This window comes from Typopeltis vanoorti, chromosome 1 (genome assembly GCF_054136105.1).
Source record: "Typopeltis vanoorti isolate ZY-2024b chromosome 1, IOZ_Tvanoo_1.0, whole genome shotgun sequence".
Taxonomy (NCBI): domain Eukaryota; kingdom Metazoa; phylum Arthropoda; class Arachnida; order Uropygi; family Thelyphonidae; genus Typopeltis; species Typopeltis vanoorti.
In genome coordinates, this window is record NC_143549.1 from 72,720,335 (window position 1) to 72,737,609 (window position 17,275).

Sequence of the window (17,275 nt, forward strand, 5' to 3'; positions counted from 1 at the left end):
TCTGCCCTCATATTCCACATTCCAGAGACCAGAAACTAACTTTGCCGATCATCTCTGAACCCACTCCAACATCTCATCATCCTTTTGAAAACCTGGCAACCTAATCTGTGCACAATCCATATGTGACCTGATCAAAGTCTTATACAACAAAATCAAAACATCCTTACTTTATCTATACCAGTGTTCTCCACATCATTCCATAATCCACTGTGTTGTCCTTGTAATTTTAGCAAAATGTCCTCGAAATTCAAGTCCCTATCCACCATCATCCCCGGATCTTTCATCTCCTGCTCCTCCTCTAAAATATTCCACCAATCTTATACTCTGCATCCCATCTTTGATTCCCAAATTTTAAAACCTTAAAATTTGGGAATACATTGTATAACAGTGGTCAGCAACCTTTTTAATATGAAGGGCGTAATACTGCGGATGCTGTGTTGCCGACTACTCCTGATTTAAATAATTAAACTTAAAATTACAATTGGCATGAGTGGTTTTGAAATGTCTTTCTATATTACATTTTTTAGAAATAGCCACACTATTATTGCATAATAAACAAATGCATTTGCCATTATGATTGATAAAGCAAGGCGCTTGCAACTGATCTGACAGATACATGCTAATTGTTAACATGAATATTCTCTAACGGTTAAAGAATATTCATGTTAACAATTAGCATGTATCTGTCAGATCAGATGCGAGCACCCGAGTGGACGAGAGAGACCTCTGATCTCTCGTCGTTTGAGTTGTTGAGTAGTTTGAGTTGTTGACATCATCTAGTTATCAAAGCGACCACTCTCCCTACCCTTCACACCATTTCTAAATATTGTTAGAGCCCTTTGGTTTTTAGTATGTGTGTTTGTTGAATCACTCCCACTATCAGGGCAAATATTTTGGTTTACAAAGATATTTGTAAACCAAAAAATCCCTTTATAATGGATAAACGTGAAAGAAAAAGAAAGCATTATTTTAATGACAACTGGGAGGATGAGTTTATTGCTTTATCAATCTTCAAGCAAGGTCTAGAGCTTTCTCCACCTTTACTACGAGTTGCCCATAAGGCTACTTATACCTGCATCTGCCAAAACTTTTAGTTTCTATATATTTGGCACGAAACTCTTGTAGTTTCTATATATTCGGCACAAAACTCTTGTAGTTTCTATATTCGGCTATGAAATAATGTTGGATTCAATATTCACTTAATTTTTACCATCATGTATTATATTTGCAGTGTTTTTTCTTTATGTTTTCTTGCATTTTAGCACATACTAGTAATGAATGTATCTCTCAGATATACTGCGATCTATGCTGCAAAATTACCGCTGTGAGTTCCAAAGCGGTTTACAGTAATTTCTCTGAGGGCTCACTAAAAATTCACTGCGGGAGGCATGCCGCCCGCGGGCACTGCATTGCCGACCTCTGCTGTATAACATTAAACTGACATCCCCATGCACTCGCCCATTCAGATAGTCTATTTATGTCCTCTTGCAGAGCTACAACCTGCTCTACTTATCATAATTCTCCTAAACTTAGCATCATATGCAAACAGCTGTATATCACCATTTAAGTCTTTTCTGATGTCATCTGCATACAAATTACAAATTAAACAACAGTGGCCTCAAAACAGACCCCCCCCCTGCCCCGGAGCACTCCACCAGTGACTTTCCTCTTCTAGGATATCACTTCCTCTGCCATACACAACCTGCTGATACCTTTCAGACAGCCAAGCTCCAATCCAATGCACTAATCTACAATCCAACCCCCATCTGTTTAATTTAATTACCAGGCTTGTCGTGTGGTTATCTATCAAAGGCCTTTGCAAAATCTGAATATATTACTGTGTATGCATCTCCCTTGTCCAATGCATTTGTCATCTTGTTATAATAAGCAAGCAGTCTGCTAAAACATGGCCTTCCTTGCAAATCCATGCTGACCATTAAAGAGAATTCTACTGCTGTCAACCCATTTCTGAATCATTGTCCTCACTAGCTTCTCTAACACCTTGACCACAACTCCAGACAAGAAGATTGGCTTATAATTCAAAGACTTAGTTTTATCTCCTCCCTTTATTAAGTGGAACAATTTTGCCATCTTTCCACTCCTTTGGAACCTAAGCTAATCTAAGACTCAGTTAAAAAGGAAAGTTAAAGCTGTTGTTAAATCCAAGGAAAATTTTTTTTTTTTTTTGATTTTGCAGAGGCATTTGAAAGGGTGCCACATGATAAGCTGATATTTAAATTACAGCAGATGGGTTCAAATGTCAGGTTAGTAAACTGGATTAGGACTTGGTGTCCAATAGATATCAAAGAGTTGTGTATGAAAGAACAGTATTAAGGAAGCAAAAATTACAAGTGGGCTCAGTACTGACCCTGTATTCTTTAACCTATAGATCAATGACACTGTCAATGGACTGTGTCATTAATCTATAGCTTAAAGAAACCAGGGTCAGGTACTCTTCCTCTTCAAAACTCACAATAACTCTTCCCAACCTCACATTATCTGCAAACAGCTGAATATCCCATTGGGAAGAGTTATTAGTAATAATTCAGATATGGTAGCCCTTCAGGAAAGTTTGAATAAGCTGGACAGATGGGCAAATTACTGGAGGTTTCAGTTCAATTCAGCTAAATATAAAGTCTTGAAATTGGGGATGTACTAGATTTCTGGTAATGTATGACTTCTGAAATGGATAATGGTGATGATGATGATGAGAAGCATTAATGTACTTGATGTATGATAATGTATTAATCTATTGTGAACAAGGTGATCTGACTCTAGTTAGCAAATGTGACTATGCTGTACTCCTTTGAGTGGTGATCAGGGGGGGGGGGTCTATGAAAAAGATATATGTGGAACTACAGAATGGCCTATAAGTCATAAAGGGGATTAAAATGTGAATAATGTTTTTGATTATTAATTTTTTTCCATTTAATTTTTTTAGGTTTTCTAAGAAACATTTGAGAAATTAATCATGGAAAGTTCACAACACAACAGCAAACTAAAATCATGCAAATTTATTTTGAAAATCAGCACATTTTTGGCAAGCAAATAATTTTGCAAATGTCTGCAATTAATTAACCATTACATTCTCAGGATTTGATCACTCCCAACTTTTTTTTATGTGATTACCTGAAGAAAGGGTATATGTGAACAAGCCCCAGACAATCCAACAGCTGAAGGAGAACATCTGTGCAGAAATTAGGATGCCGCAACCAGAAACATTAACAGCTGCCATGGAATATGCCATAGAAAGGAAGTTTTTATGAAGCCATACATGGAAAGCATTTATATGATGTGGTTTTTCATAATGAATAAAAAACCTCCAAGTTCTATATCTCATTATGACAAAAAAAAAAACTAAATAAAATTAAAAAAAATTAATAAATAAAAAAAAAAAAATTAAATGTTTAAAGCAAGTGATAACAGAAAACTCGGCTGATAGCCTAGAGCAATAACATCAAATGAGAAAATAATGAAAAGGAGATCAATGTTGCTTGGACAGCAATCAATAAATATTTAACAACATTAATGTTGGAATGTGTTTCAAGGATCAGGAGGTTAAATAGGGTAGTCATGAAAACTGGACAATTGATAGAATTAAGAATACATTCTAAAAATTTGAATAAGTCATTGGGAGGCATTATAAAGTGTCTTTTCAGCTGATTTTCAGCTAATAAGGAAAGAAAAAGTGGAGCATGAGCAATGGTTAGCCAAATAACCCAGAAAAATGCCAGGGAGCTACCTCTTTTGATATATGGCTATTATTATTATTATTATTATTCAGGCCTCCATGGAGTCAAAAGACTCATCGTGGGAGGTCCTTCCTAAGAACATAAAGTCTGTCAAGACTCATTGAGGGGAGGTTCCCCCTAAGAAACACAAAATCTATCATACCACTCCTTAAACTCATTGACCGTTCTCACCCTCACCACTCTATCAGGCAATGCATTCCACGGCTCAACCACCTTCCATGCAAAGAAACCACTCTTCACCCTCTTGCTCACAGTTTCCTTTCGTAACTTCCAGGGATGGAAGTTACGAAAGGAAACTGTGATTACATCATCACTCCTTCCCATTGTTCAACCAAGCGAAAGAACTTCCCAGTGTCAACCCTGTAACCACCTCTCAACAGTTTAAAAGTCTCAATCATATCACCTCTCCTTCTTCTATCCGCCAAACTCTGCAGTCCACATTACCTCAGCCGATTCTCATAACTATCCTTGTACAGTCCTGAGACCATCTTTGTCATCCGTCTTTGTATCTTTTCCACAGTTAATTTATCCCCTTCAAATCCTGGGGATCAAATCTGAGAACAATAATCCAAGTGTGGTCTGTTCAGAGACTTATACAACAGAATGATAACCCTCTTATCTCTGCAGGTCAGTGTCCTTCTCATAATTGCAGTAATCCTTTGTGTTACTTACACCACCTTTGCAATATGTCCCCTAAACTTCAGGTTTCTATCAATCATCAACCCCAGATTTCTTGTCTCCCCAACTTCCTCCAGTATAACTCCTCCCATAGAGTATGCAGCATCCTATCGATGTTTCCCAAACCTCAAGACCTTATATTTTGCTGCATTAAACTGAGACCTCCATTCATTTGCCCATCTATCTAGCTTATTCAAATCCTCTTGCAGGGCTACCACATCTGCACTATTACTAATAATCCTTCCCAGCTTCTCATCATCTGCAAACAACTGAATATCCCCTTGAAATCCACTGGCAATGTCATTGATATAAAGGTTAAACAATATAGGTCCTAGTACTAAGCCCTGTGGGATCCCACTTGTAACCTTCTGCCTCCTTGAAACTGCCCCTATACACAACTCTCTGATACCTATCAGACAGCCAATCCTGAATCCAGTTGACCAATATGACATTCAGACCAATGTGTTGCAACTTAAATATCAGCTTATCATGTGGCACCCTGTCAAATGCCTTTGCTAAGTCTAAGAAAATTGCAGTATATGCCTTTCCCTCATCTAATGTTCTTGTAACTTTATTATAAAAGGCTAGCATATTGCTAAAACAAGAGCACCCTTTCACAAATCATTGTTGACTCTCACAGATAACATTACCCTCATCTGCCCAGTGCTGTATACGGTCCCTCACTACTTTCTCCAAGATCTTAACAACTACTGATGACACACAGACTGGTCTATAATTAGACACTTCCAGTCTGTTACCACCCTTATGCAATGGCACTATCTTACTTTCCTTCCATTCCCTGGGCACCTTTGCCGAAGCCAGACTTTCACTGAAAAGCCAGGTTAAAGGCACTGTCAGTTCCCTAGCACGTTCTCTCAAAACTCATGGTGAAATACCATCCAATCCAAAAGCTTTATTGACATCCAGAGTTCTCAGTATCTGAAACACACTCTCCTCCTGTACCTCTAAACCTTGAACCTGCCTTATCCCTCTAGCATTAAAACTGACTCCTCCAGGATGAAATACACCAATAAAGTGGTCATTGAACAATTCCACTATGTCCTCTGCATCAGTCACTCTATTCTCATTTTTATCCAACAATATTATTCTTCCACAGTCATTTCTCCTCCTACTGGCCACATAGCTAAAAAATTCCCTAGGATTTTCTTTGGATCTTAGGGCCAATCTCCTCTCATATTTTAGTTTCGCTTTCCTTACCACACTAGTCACTCTTCTGGCCTGTGTCTTATATTCTTCACGCATCCTCTCTTCACCTGTCTCCTTATATCTCTTCCATAGCCTCTTTTTTGCATGCAATTCCTGTTTAATATTGTTTGTCATCCACTTTAGTCCAAATTGTGTCCTCTTCTTCACTCGTGGTATACAACTTACCATTGCTGCTAACAAATATTATTTCACAGTTTCAGACACAGTAACGATATCCCAGCCTTCCAATTCCTCCCTCCATGAAACTTCCCAAAGTTGACGTCTAAGACTATTATAATCACCTGCATTATAATTCCACATAAGTTCCCGTCTCTTTGATACTCCTGCATGTCTATTCATTTTCCAAGTCAAAACCATATGGTCACTCTCTCCAACTGGTGGGAGAGATGTCATCTCAGTTATTATCAACTCTTCTGATGCTATAACCAAATCTAAAACTCTTGAACCTCTTGTTCCCTCTGTTACATGTTGCCTAAGACATTTGTCCCTCAAGAATTCTAGAAATTCCATTCCCTTATTGCTACATGCACCTTCCTCTCCCCAATTTATACTACTGTAGTTAAAATCTCCTATAACAATCATTCTTCTTGCACTTGCCAAACTTCGCTATCTAATCATCTCCTGGTCCCCATCCTCCATGCTCCTGGGTCTGTAGCAACACCCCACTAAATATCCTGTCTTGCCTACCTCCACCTCACACCATATGCTTACAAAATCATTTGTCTCACTTCCTTCCAAAGCCTCCACTCTTAGAGGACATAGGTCATCACTTATCATAAGCAGTACCCCACCACCACACTTTCCCCTCCTATCCTGACGAAAAATGCTATACCCAGCGACTTCTATTCCTGTTATTATATCCCCTTCTGTCAACCACGTCTCAGTGATCCTAATAATTTTTGGCCAGGCTGATGCTATCTGTGCCCCCAATTCCTCTCCCTTATTCCATATATTCCTGGCATTAGTAAAAAGCATATAACTGCCATTGTTTCTATACCCAGCATTATCACTTCTAGACTCCACTGGGCTCAGTGTTACTTGACATCGTCTCCCTTCTCCCAAGTACCCATTCCCACAAGAGGCCACCCCTGCTATCATCCTCCCTGTGACACACTGACTCTTTCAGAACAGCAATCTCTCCAGATGCCTACGTCCTTCCTCATTCAAATGTAATCGGTCTCTTGCATACAATTCCTCTCTTTCCTCAAACACACTCCAAGCATCCACATATACCAGTCCTCTCTTGTCACACATTCTTGCTATTATGCCATTCAATATCGCCGCTCTTCTGCTCAGCTCATCATTATCATACCTAGGCAACACACACACACACTATTTTTCCTCTCTCTGTCTTCTTCCGTACAGTCTCAAGCAAAAACCTCATATCTCTAGCTGCCCAACTTACATTACCACTCAAGTCATTCGTTCCTACCATCACAATCATCTCATCCACCCTTTCACCTCTCTTAATTGCCATAGTCACCCTTTCCATTGTTCCTCCTGGCAAACACTCCTCACGCATCCTATCTTGAACATCACGGATCATTGAGTCACCATTATACCTCTTACCATTCCCTCTCTCCTATTGTTTCCATTCTCTCCTCTTCTTTCATTCCCATAGGTCTCTCTCATTCCCTCTTCTGTACTGTTATTCTCTCTTCTAGCATTCCCATACCTCTCTCTCCTACTGTTTCCATTTTCTCCACTTCTAGCACTTCCATATCCCTCTCTCATTCTGTCTTGCCTACTGTTTCCATCCTCTCTTCTTCTAGCATTCTCATACCTCTCTCTCATTCCACCTTTCCTGCCATTTCCATTCTCTCCTCTTCTAGCACTTCCATATCTCTCTCTCATTCCATCTCTCCTACTGTTTCCATCCTCTCGTCTGCTAGCATTCCCATACCTCTCTCTCATTCCCTCTCTTCTACTGTTTCCATTCTCTCCTCTTCTAGCACCCCCATACTGCTCACTCATACTCCCTAAATTCTCTCTCTCTCCTACTCTGATTCGCCTTGCATTTATCTCTTCCATTCTCCTAATCTTATCTTTCATACTTCTGCTCTCATTCACAAGACATTCCACCTCCTCTTTCAACTCATCTATCTCTGTCTGCAGGTCAGTCACTCTTAATCTAAATTCACTCTCCCAAACAAAACCATCTCCTAAACTTTCACAGTCACTCACATGTTCCACACTATCAACTATTATTTTCTCATTCATATATATCTTTTTTCATTCTCTTCTATCACACTACTTGTCTTCCTACATTCATTCCCTGTTCCTGGAGCAACAAAGTCGGATATCGATATTTCTAATGCACTTATTTCCTCCAACTTATGTGAAAATTGGATATTGTTATGGGAAGATAACATTAGTTGATGGAAATGGTAGACAATAACTGCAATAGAGAATACAGCCAAATTATTTAAAACACAATTCGTTAAGATATTTCATGCTGTATGAAGCATAAATGATGACAAAATGGTGGAGCAGGGCTAGAAGTGAGCAAACAGATATGCAGCTTTATTAGCATTGGGCTTGATAGTGAGGATCTCAATGCGTTTTTTAATGCACAGAGGTCTGATGTTGATATCACATTAAATGAGAAGAGATAGATAATACTGGTGTGGAACAGAAACTGACGAGTAAATAAGGGGTGAGAACTGAATCATATTTAAGAGAATGGAAAAATTGGATGCAAGTAAATACCGTAAGAAAGTGCTAATAAAGAGTATAAAAGAGAAAGAAGAAGAAAATGACACCATATAGTAATTCAGTAACCAAAAGTGAGTCTTTAAGACAAAACCATAGTGATGTTCTGAGAAAAAAAAATTTACAAGTGAAAAAAAAATTTTGCAACAGTGAGAATAAATGATATGACTAACAGTAGACAAGATGTAAAAATCAATGAGATTAATGAATAGCAATGAAAGAGAAGAGTGAGAAAATTAGTGTGGTGCTGCCAAGGTTTGACGAGAGTTGCTAAGAAGAAAAGTTATTGTAAATTGCATGATAGCTATTTTATATAACAGAATAAGTCTTCAGTAAATGTGATTCTTTAGGGTAAATATCTACATGTTATAAATAATTGAAAGAAGAGATATAAAGAAGCAGGGAAATTAAAATTATTTGAGCAGATGTTGAAGTTCTTAGTCATACAAGGGCAAGAAAGCAGAAGAATATGGGAATGAACATTATGAGCATAATTAATAAATTTCAATTTCAATAAAATTCAATTTTATTTCTTAAGTATATTCTTGTATACTAAAATGCTGAAAAATTCTAAAAACTTTGTATTTCTTTATAAATACTGAAAATATCATTGCAACAGTGAGAATAAATGATATGACTAATAGTAGACAAGATATTAAAAGACAAGATATATATTTTAAAACAAATACAATATAATATAATACACCAAGTACAAAACTTTACCTATATTTCTGTCTATAGTTGTAATATAATGCAGATCATCTTTTCTTATCTCACATATAAATGCTAACTGTTCTGTTGGCGAAATCTGAATCAGCCCCCACCTATTATCTACAACAGAGTAACTAAAAAATTGCATTACTGTAAAAAAGTATATATTTTTACATACAGTTAAAAGTTATTATTTTTTTTTGTAGTTAATGAATGCTGAAATGAAAATATAACAAACAGGAAAATGATCTGAGGTAATCATAAAAAAATGTTTCATAATAATGCAATTCTTGTATGATGATATCATCCATTATCACAGCAAATAAACCTAGAACCATTCTTGACTTATATACTGTGGCAAAAAAAAAAAAAAAAAAAATATATATATATATATATACATTGTGTGTGTGTGTGTGTGTGTGTGTGTGTGTGTGTGTGTGTGTGTGTGTGTGTGTGTGTGTGTGTGTGTGTGTGTGTGTGTGTGTGTCTCTCTCTCTATATATATATAAAGATCGATTTACTCGGTTGTTGTACATTTTTATAAAAAGATTGAATGACTAGAACCGAGAGAAATGAAAACAAAGTCTATTAGTACTACACAACTAGTTTCAGCTTGTATCAGCTTTTGTCAGGGGCATATTAAAAAGAAATAACCAGTAAAAAACATGGAGGAAATAACTGTAAACAACACGGAAAATTAATGTATATATATATATATATATATATATATATATTTCAATGTTGAAACGTTGAAGTCTGCGCATTCAAAATTGTTCCCTCGTTGGCTTCATTGTTGGGCATATGCATGTGTGTAGCATCTCGTGAATGTCAGTATTTGACTACAGCATGACAGTCTGAAAGGTTGTTGTTGAGATGTTGGGGGGGGGGTGAGAATGATTTCCTTTGATTCTATTATCTTCCTTTCTATTTTATCGTCTCAATGTTCAGCATTTCAACATTGAAATATATATATGCACTAATTTTCCTGTTGTTTATGGTTATTTCCTCCATGTTTTTACTGGTTATTTCTTTTTTTAATGTGCATCTGATGAAGGCGGATACAAGCTGAAACTAGTTGTGTAGTACTAATAAACTTTGTTTTCATATAAAGAAGATATAAAAAAGAGATAAAAATTAGAATAGCCAGAGCAACAACTACTTCAAAAGCCATGGACAAAATATGGAAGAGCCGAGCTATAAAGATGCAAACTAAACTGCGCACTGCAGAATCCTCTATCTTCAGCAGCATGCTCTATGAATATGAGGCCTGGGTACTCCTGAGAGAATCAGGAAGGAGGATATTAGCATTTGAGAGGAAGTGCTTTAGAAAGAGCTTGAGAAGAAGCTGGATCCAGAAAGTGAACAATGAGGAAATCTACAGACAAAGACAAAGAAAACCTGATCCAGAAAATAATCAAAAGGAAAGTACGTCTCTTTGGCCATATATGTAGAATGAACGATAAGAGGAAAATAAAAATGCTGCTGTTTGAGAAAAGAACAAAAAAAGAAGACCAACCAGAGAATGGAGCAATGACATTGTCAAATGGTGCAGAAACTCTATACATAAACTGAGTCATCTTGCACAAAATAGAATGCAATGGAAGAATCATATCAAGATGGCATCAGACACCTATGGGCATTGGACCCATGATTGTTGATCATGATGATGATGATGACGATATATATATATATATATATATATATATATATATATATAGAGAGAGAGAGAGAGAGAGAGAGAGTATCATTGTAGCATATAACAGCTATTCTCTAATTTTGTATTCTTTCAAAATGCCTAATTCTACACTAAAATTAGTCTGATTGAAACCAAAACAGAAACAACTTGCAAGGCTAAATGATTATCCTTGTTTCATTTCAATTTCTTTTCATTAATTCTTTACAAATTTTCTGATTTAAATCAAAACTGAATTGGTTTAATAAAAAAATGGCAGGATACTGAATACCAAATAATTTGAATAAAACCCATTTAGACAGAGTGAAGTATTATGAAATAACAACATATTGTTCATTATGGAAAATTATGGAAACTACCATGTTAGAGCAAAACTTTAGTTTAATATAAACCAAAATGAACATTTAACGTTTCGACCTTCATATCAAGGTCATCATCTGGAGCATACACATATATAGAGAAACAAGCTGCACTACAATCAACATGGTTTGCTAAAGTTACTGATCAACCGTTACAACAATTATTGGCCTCACCTCTGGTGAAAAAAAAAACTTTACTACATCAAAGCTAGAGTCCTATTATTATTATTATCTATTAGGTTACAAAATTAAATGGGGGCTGGAGAGCAACATGCTTATATATATATATATATATATATAGAAAATAAACAAAAAATATAAAAAATAAAAAACTGTGATTATACATATAAATTTCAACCAATTGGTATCAAATAGTTTTCAATAAAAGCTGAAAATTGCTTCAAGTAGCTGAAAATTGCTTCAAGTCTTAAAGTATGCTAGGTACTAAGTAGGATGAATATATGCCATCCAAATTCTTGGAATTTTTATGCCACCATTATTGTTGAGATTAGGGTAGTTAATCAGAATTTCACAGGCTTCTTTAAATTTTCTTTCATGCCAGGTTTTTGTATGATGTAAAGAGCAGCTACTTTTCCAATCAATTTGGTGTAGGGTGTTGAGAGTGTGATCTGAGAGGCCTGCTTCACCAAAATTGTTATATTTAATGTGTCTTTTTTTTTTTTTTTTTTTTACGTATAGGGATTGTACATCCAGTTTCACCAATATAACGTAAGTTACAGGTGCAGTAGATGCAATAAACTCCAGGATGTGCCAATGAGAGGAGAGGATCCTTAGAGGAGTTGAATATGTTATTTTAATTTTATAGGTGGTTTAAAAATAGCATTGAGATTATAATGGTGTAGGAATCTATTGATTTTTTTCTGATAACCCTTTAATGTATGAGATGGCTATGATTTTTACTATAATCTATATTCGTTTTTGATGAAGTTTTATGAAGAACTTTAAGAGTATTTTTATTATAGTCATTATTTATAAATGTGTTGCTAATAATTTTTTCATCAGAGGTCTATGCTCCAAATGATGACCTTAATATGAAGGCCGAAACATCAAGCGTTCATTTTGGTTTATATTAAACTAAAGTTTTGCTCTAACATGGTAGTTCATCATCATCATCATTATCATCAAATTCCTGCCATGTACCCTCAAGGGGTGTACAGGATATGATAGTACTACATGAAAAAAATTACATCATTATTAATTTCCTATATACAATTTTCCTCCAAATCAGTCTGTTACTTGTCAAGACTCCAACATTATCAGATCTTATATTTCTAACGTTTAAGGCACTTTGTACCGTATCAATCCACCTATATCTTGGTCTTCCTCTGGGTCATTTTCCTGCCAACCTGGCAGAGAACACTTGCTTTGCTAATCTTTCTTTGCCTATTCTGTTTAAGTGACCATACCACCTGAGATTAGCTCTGCTAATGCATTCCTGGATGCTGACAATATCAAGTTCTTTCCTAATATCCTTGTTTTTAATATGATATTGCCATTGATGCTAACTGTTCACACCTATAATCTTTCTCAGGACTCTCATATCTGTGGTCTCTAGTCTTTGTTCAAGTGTTTTACTTCTGACCCAGCTCTCAGATCCATAAGTTAAAACTGGTTTGAACACTGCCTTGTATACAGCTAATTTAGTGTTCCGACTAATTTCTCTCTTATTCCATATGAATTTATTCAACTGACTTCCCACCATACCAGCTTTGCTGATTCTGTTGTCTAATTCTATAATTAATTTACTATCTTCAGTAAAAATCATGCCTAAATAGCTGAAATGTTTTACTTGTTCCACAGGTTCTCCATTCACAACACAGTTGACATTTTTAATGATTCTGCCTATTTTCATTGTCTTTGTCTTTTCGCAACCATATGCCTGGGGAAGGAGTGTCCTAGGTTCGATTCCCGTCGGTGACATGAGGAGCTGAAGGATCTTCCTCAGCATTAGCCAAGTTAGCCAGTCTTGGGCGTGGACAGCAGGGTTTTTTCCCCAGTTTATTCTGGGGTTTTTCATCCCGCAATGCAGACAAACTGGCCTTGAGAACTCAACACTACAGGCCATAGGATACACCGGGGCATAAGGCTGACCACCTTATCCTGTAAACAGAGTGAGGTCCGATGATCAACGGACTCTCGACACCGCAAGGTAAAAGAGGGTATAAGGAAGATGTAGTAGATATGTATGTTGTCTTTTTATTGCTGACCTTCACACCATATCTATTACAATAGCTATTCAATTTAATCAGAGAATCTTGCAGACTTGTAGCAGATTTATTTAGAAGTATAACATCATCTGCATAAAGCAAAGAGCTGACATTAACATCTCCAATTCTGATATCATGTTTAATACGACTTTCCTTCATAATGTGATCCATATAGATAATGAATAACAGATGGGATAATGTACATCCTTGTCTCACACCAGATTTAACATTAAACCATCTTCCTGTACTTCCTTCAATTCTAACTGGTGACTTACAACACAAATAAAGACTAAGTATTGCTTGATATAATGCCCCATTGACACCATATAACTGCATCGTATTGAATAGCTTCTATCTTTGCACCTTGTCATATGCCTTTTCCAGATCGACAAAACTTAAATACAGATCTTTGTTATATTCCCATGCTTTCTCGACTATTTGTCGTAAAGTGAAGATCTGAGCCTGACAGCCTCTATTTGGCCTGAATCCAGCTTGTTCTTCACCAAGCTTTTCTTTCACAATTCTTTTCAACCGTTTCTCAAGTATACTTGCATAGATCTTGCCAGGAACACTCAGTAGGGAAATACCTCTGTAATTCTCACATGCAGTTTTATTTCCCTTTTTATATATGGGTACTATGAGAGTTCTACTCCAATCATCGGGAATTCGTCCCTCTGTCCAGGCTTTCTGAATTATGCAGTGCAGCCACTGTAAGACTCTTATACCACCATACTTCAGCAATTCTGGTCGAATATCATCTACTCCTGCTCCTTTCCACATTTCAAGCCTTTGATGGCTTTTTCTACTTCAAGTATGGATATGTATTGCTGACTGCATGCCTGGTCAGTGTTTTTTAACACTGTGCTGTCATCACTGCTTGTTTCATTTAGCAGTTTTTCAAAGTAATTACTCCATACTTCAAGGATATCTTTTTCTCCTGTTTTCATGTCACCTTTATCATCTCTAACTCCTTTTACAGCACTCCTTCCTCCATTCCTAAGCTTCTTCAACAAGCTCCAGAATATTTTGCCACCTTCTTGATATTTATTTTCTATATTCTTGCCAAAGTCTTCCCATGACTTTTGTTTAGCTAGTTTTACACGGTGTTTAGCATTCTTGCATTTGTCTCTATATTCTCTAAGAGCACAAGCTGACTTATTTGACAGGAACTTTTGATATGCTTTCTTCTTTTCCTTCACCGCCTCTTTAACTTCCTGTGTCCACCAGGGAGTTCTGATTTTTTTATCCTTGCAGATAACCTCACCACATGCCTCTCTGGCAGAATTAATCAATGTTTTCTTCAGAGTTTGCCACTGATTCCTGTTCTCAAACTCTTTCATTATTTCTTCAATAATCTTTGTGTATTTTAATCTACAGTTCACATCTGAGAGCTGCTCAACTTTTATTCACTTTAAATCTTTCTTACATGTTATTCTTTTCAATATGAAATTCAATTTTATCTTGCGCAAGACTAAATAGTGATCACTTCCAATTTCAAATCCTATGTACACTCTGGTGTCCTGCACCAGGGAGAAAACATCACTATCAACAATAACATAGTCAATGAGACTTTTCTTATTCCTAGCCTCTTCTTTCCATGTGAATTTGTGCACATTTTTATGTTGGAACATGGTGTTAGTAATAACCAGTCAATGTCCTGAGCAGAAATCTAACAGATATTTGCCATTATTATTAGCTTTGCTCTTTTCTCCAAATTTTCCCAAAATATTTTTGTATGTCTCACAATCATTTCCTACTCTGCTATTTAGATCCCCAACAAGGACCAACTTTTCATTTTTTTTTGTGTCAGTTGCTTTTTCTAAAGCCTCAAAAAATTCCTCCACTTCTACTTTAGTAGAGCCTTCTGTGGGACCATAGGCACAAATAAGTCTCATTGTCCAGTTTCCCCATTCTCATATTTGTCCACATTACTCTACTTGAGACTGACTGCCATTCAAGAAGATTAGCCTCGTATTTTGTGTTGAATACTATGGCTACTCCTTCTTTTCCTTGATTGTCATTGCCTGAATATAACATTTTGTATTTATTGCTCAGAAAGATCTCACCAGTTTTGGTCTTTTTTGTTTCAGTCACCCCTATTATATCGATCTGGTACTTATCTAATTCCTCAGCTAGCTCCATTTCTTTGCCATTCAGGCTTCTTACGTTGATAGTACCGATCTTTAACTCTGGTGATGTTGAGTTGGGGTTTGTTTTCAGATTTGTTCCAGTAGCTGACTTTTCGCTGTTTGCCCTGGTTCCCTGGCAAAAACAATGGGGGCCTTGTTTAACCAGGCGACACCCCAGCCGGCATGAAATTTTGTCATGTTGTAACATGGTAGTTATCTCCATAATTTTCCAAAATGTATTCTGATCACCATGTAAGCATGAAAGAAAGGATGTATATTTGTTGTTTATGTTTCAACTTTTCAAAAACTCAAAATTCCCAAAATCCAAAGAAGAGTCAAAAAATATATTCAGTCTTTATGGAAAAGGAATTTCCAGATTGCACATATCCTTATGGACATTATCCATGTCCATAAGGATCTGTGCTTTGCATTATGGGATACCAAGCAATCAGAGCTGTATTCATGGGGGGGGGGGTGAACTGTGTGGTGGCACAGGGCCTCGCACCGTTCATCGAACAGTGCAGGGCCATTCTATTGTTCGATGAAATAACATTAGGATAAACAGTAATTGGTATAGGGAATAAATTTTAAGATCGTAGCGCTAGAACGGTAGTATTTGAAACTACTCCAAGATATTAAACAATATCGTATAACATTTTTAAATACACTAAAAGAATTATCTAAAACTGCATCAGATAATACTATCAAAGTAGAAGTGGTTTCATATATGAACAAATAGATTCATTTGAGTTTATACTAAGCCTTGTAATTTGGTATGAGCTTTTGTCAAAAGTTAATTTAGTAAGTAAAGTATTACAAAATGCAAAAATTCCCACAGACGTAGCACTAAGCATATTAAAGAGTTAGTGCAGTACTTTGAAGAGCAAAGAATATCAGGATTTGATAGCTGTTTTGAGATTGTTAAAGAACTGTTAAATCTATTAGAAATAGAAATTAAATTTAAAGAAAGTCGAGTACGTCGAAGAAAAGTAATTTTTGATTATGAAACGCCTGATGAATCACATATAGGCGATAAGAAACATAATTTTAGGATAAATTTCTTTTTTGTAATTTTAGATACTGCTCTACAATCTGTCAAAAAATCTTTGAATTGTATGAAATTCATGAAAAATCATTTGGATTTCTTTATGATATGAAATTAATAAGAAAAAGGACAGAAAATGAATTAAAATTTTGCTGCAAACAGCTGCATCAAAAATTAAATACAGCTATTGATGAATCTGAATTTTACAATGAATTAATTATTTTTAGAAATATTGTTCCAGAAGATGCACCCATTAATATTTTAAAATTCATAATTGCAAATAATTTATTGGATATTTATCCAAATATTACTATGACATTTAAAATATTAATGACCAGTCCAGTTAAGGTCGCATCAGCAGAAAGGTCATTTTTCCAAATTAAAATTAATAAAAACCTATTTGCGATCTTCTATGTCTCAAGAATGTTTGTCGTCCCTGGCAATAATATCTATAGAGTATGAAATTGCAAAAAATTTGAATTTTGATAGCATTATAAATGATTTTATTGATAAGCGCATTAGGTTAAATAAAATTTAATATATTAAGATTTCTTTTAAATCTTATAAGTTGTTATACATATATTTCATTCTTTATAGTGAAAACAGATTTTTTTTATATTTTTATATTATTATTTATATTATTAAATAAATCATTGTTCTGGTGTATTTATATGATAATGTGTACTTACATAATAAAATAATATATCATGTGACATACGAACACAGTTATTTTTTAACTAA

The 17,275-nt window shown here is 35.7% G+C and overlaps 1 protein-coding gene across 4 annotated transcripts in view; it reads right to left on the minus strand.

Moving 5' to 3' along the window:
- LOC150110083 (contactin-like) overlaps nt 1-17,275 on the minus strand; it is a 690,381-nt gene that overhangs the window by 556,237 nt on the left and 116,869 nt on the right. For all 4 annotated transcript variants that reach the window (XM_090391236.1, XM_090391210.1, XM_090391218.1 and 1 more), the window contains exon 5: nt 9,093-9,214. In XM_090391236.1, coding sequence (XP_090247362.1) covers nt 9,093-9,214 — 122 coding nt within the window. The remainder of the gene's footprint in view (nt 1-9,092; nt 9,215-17,275) is intronic.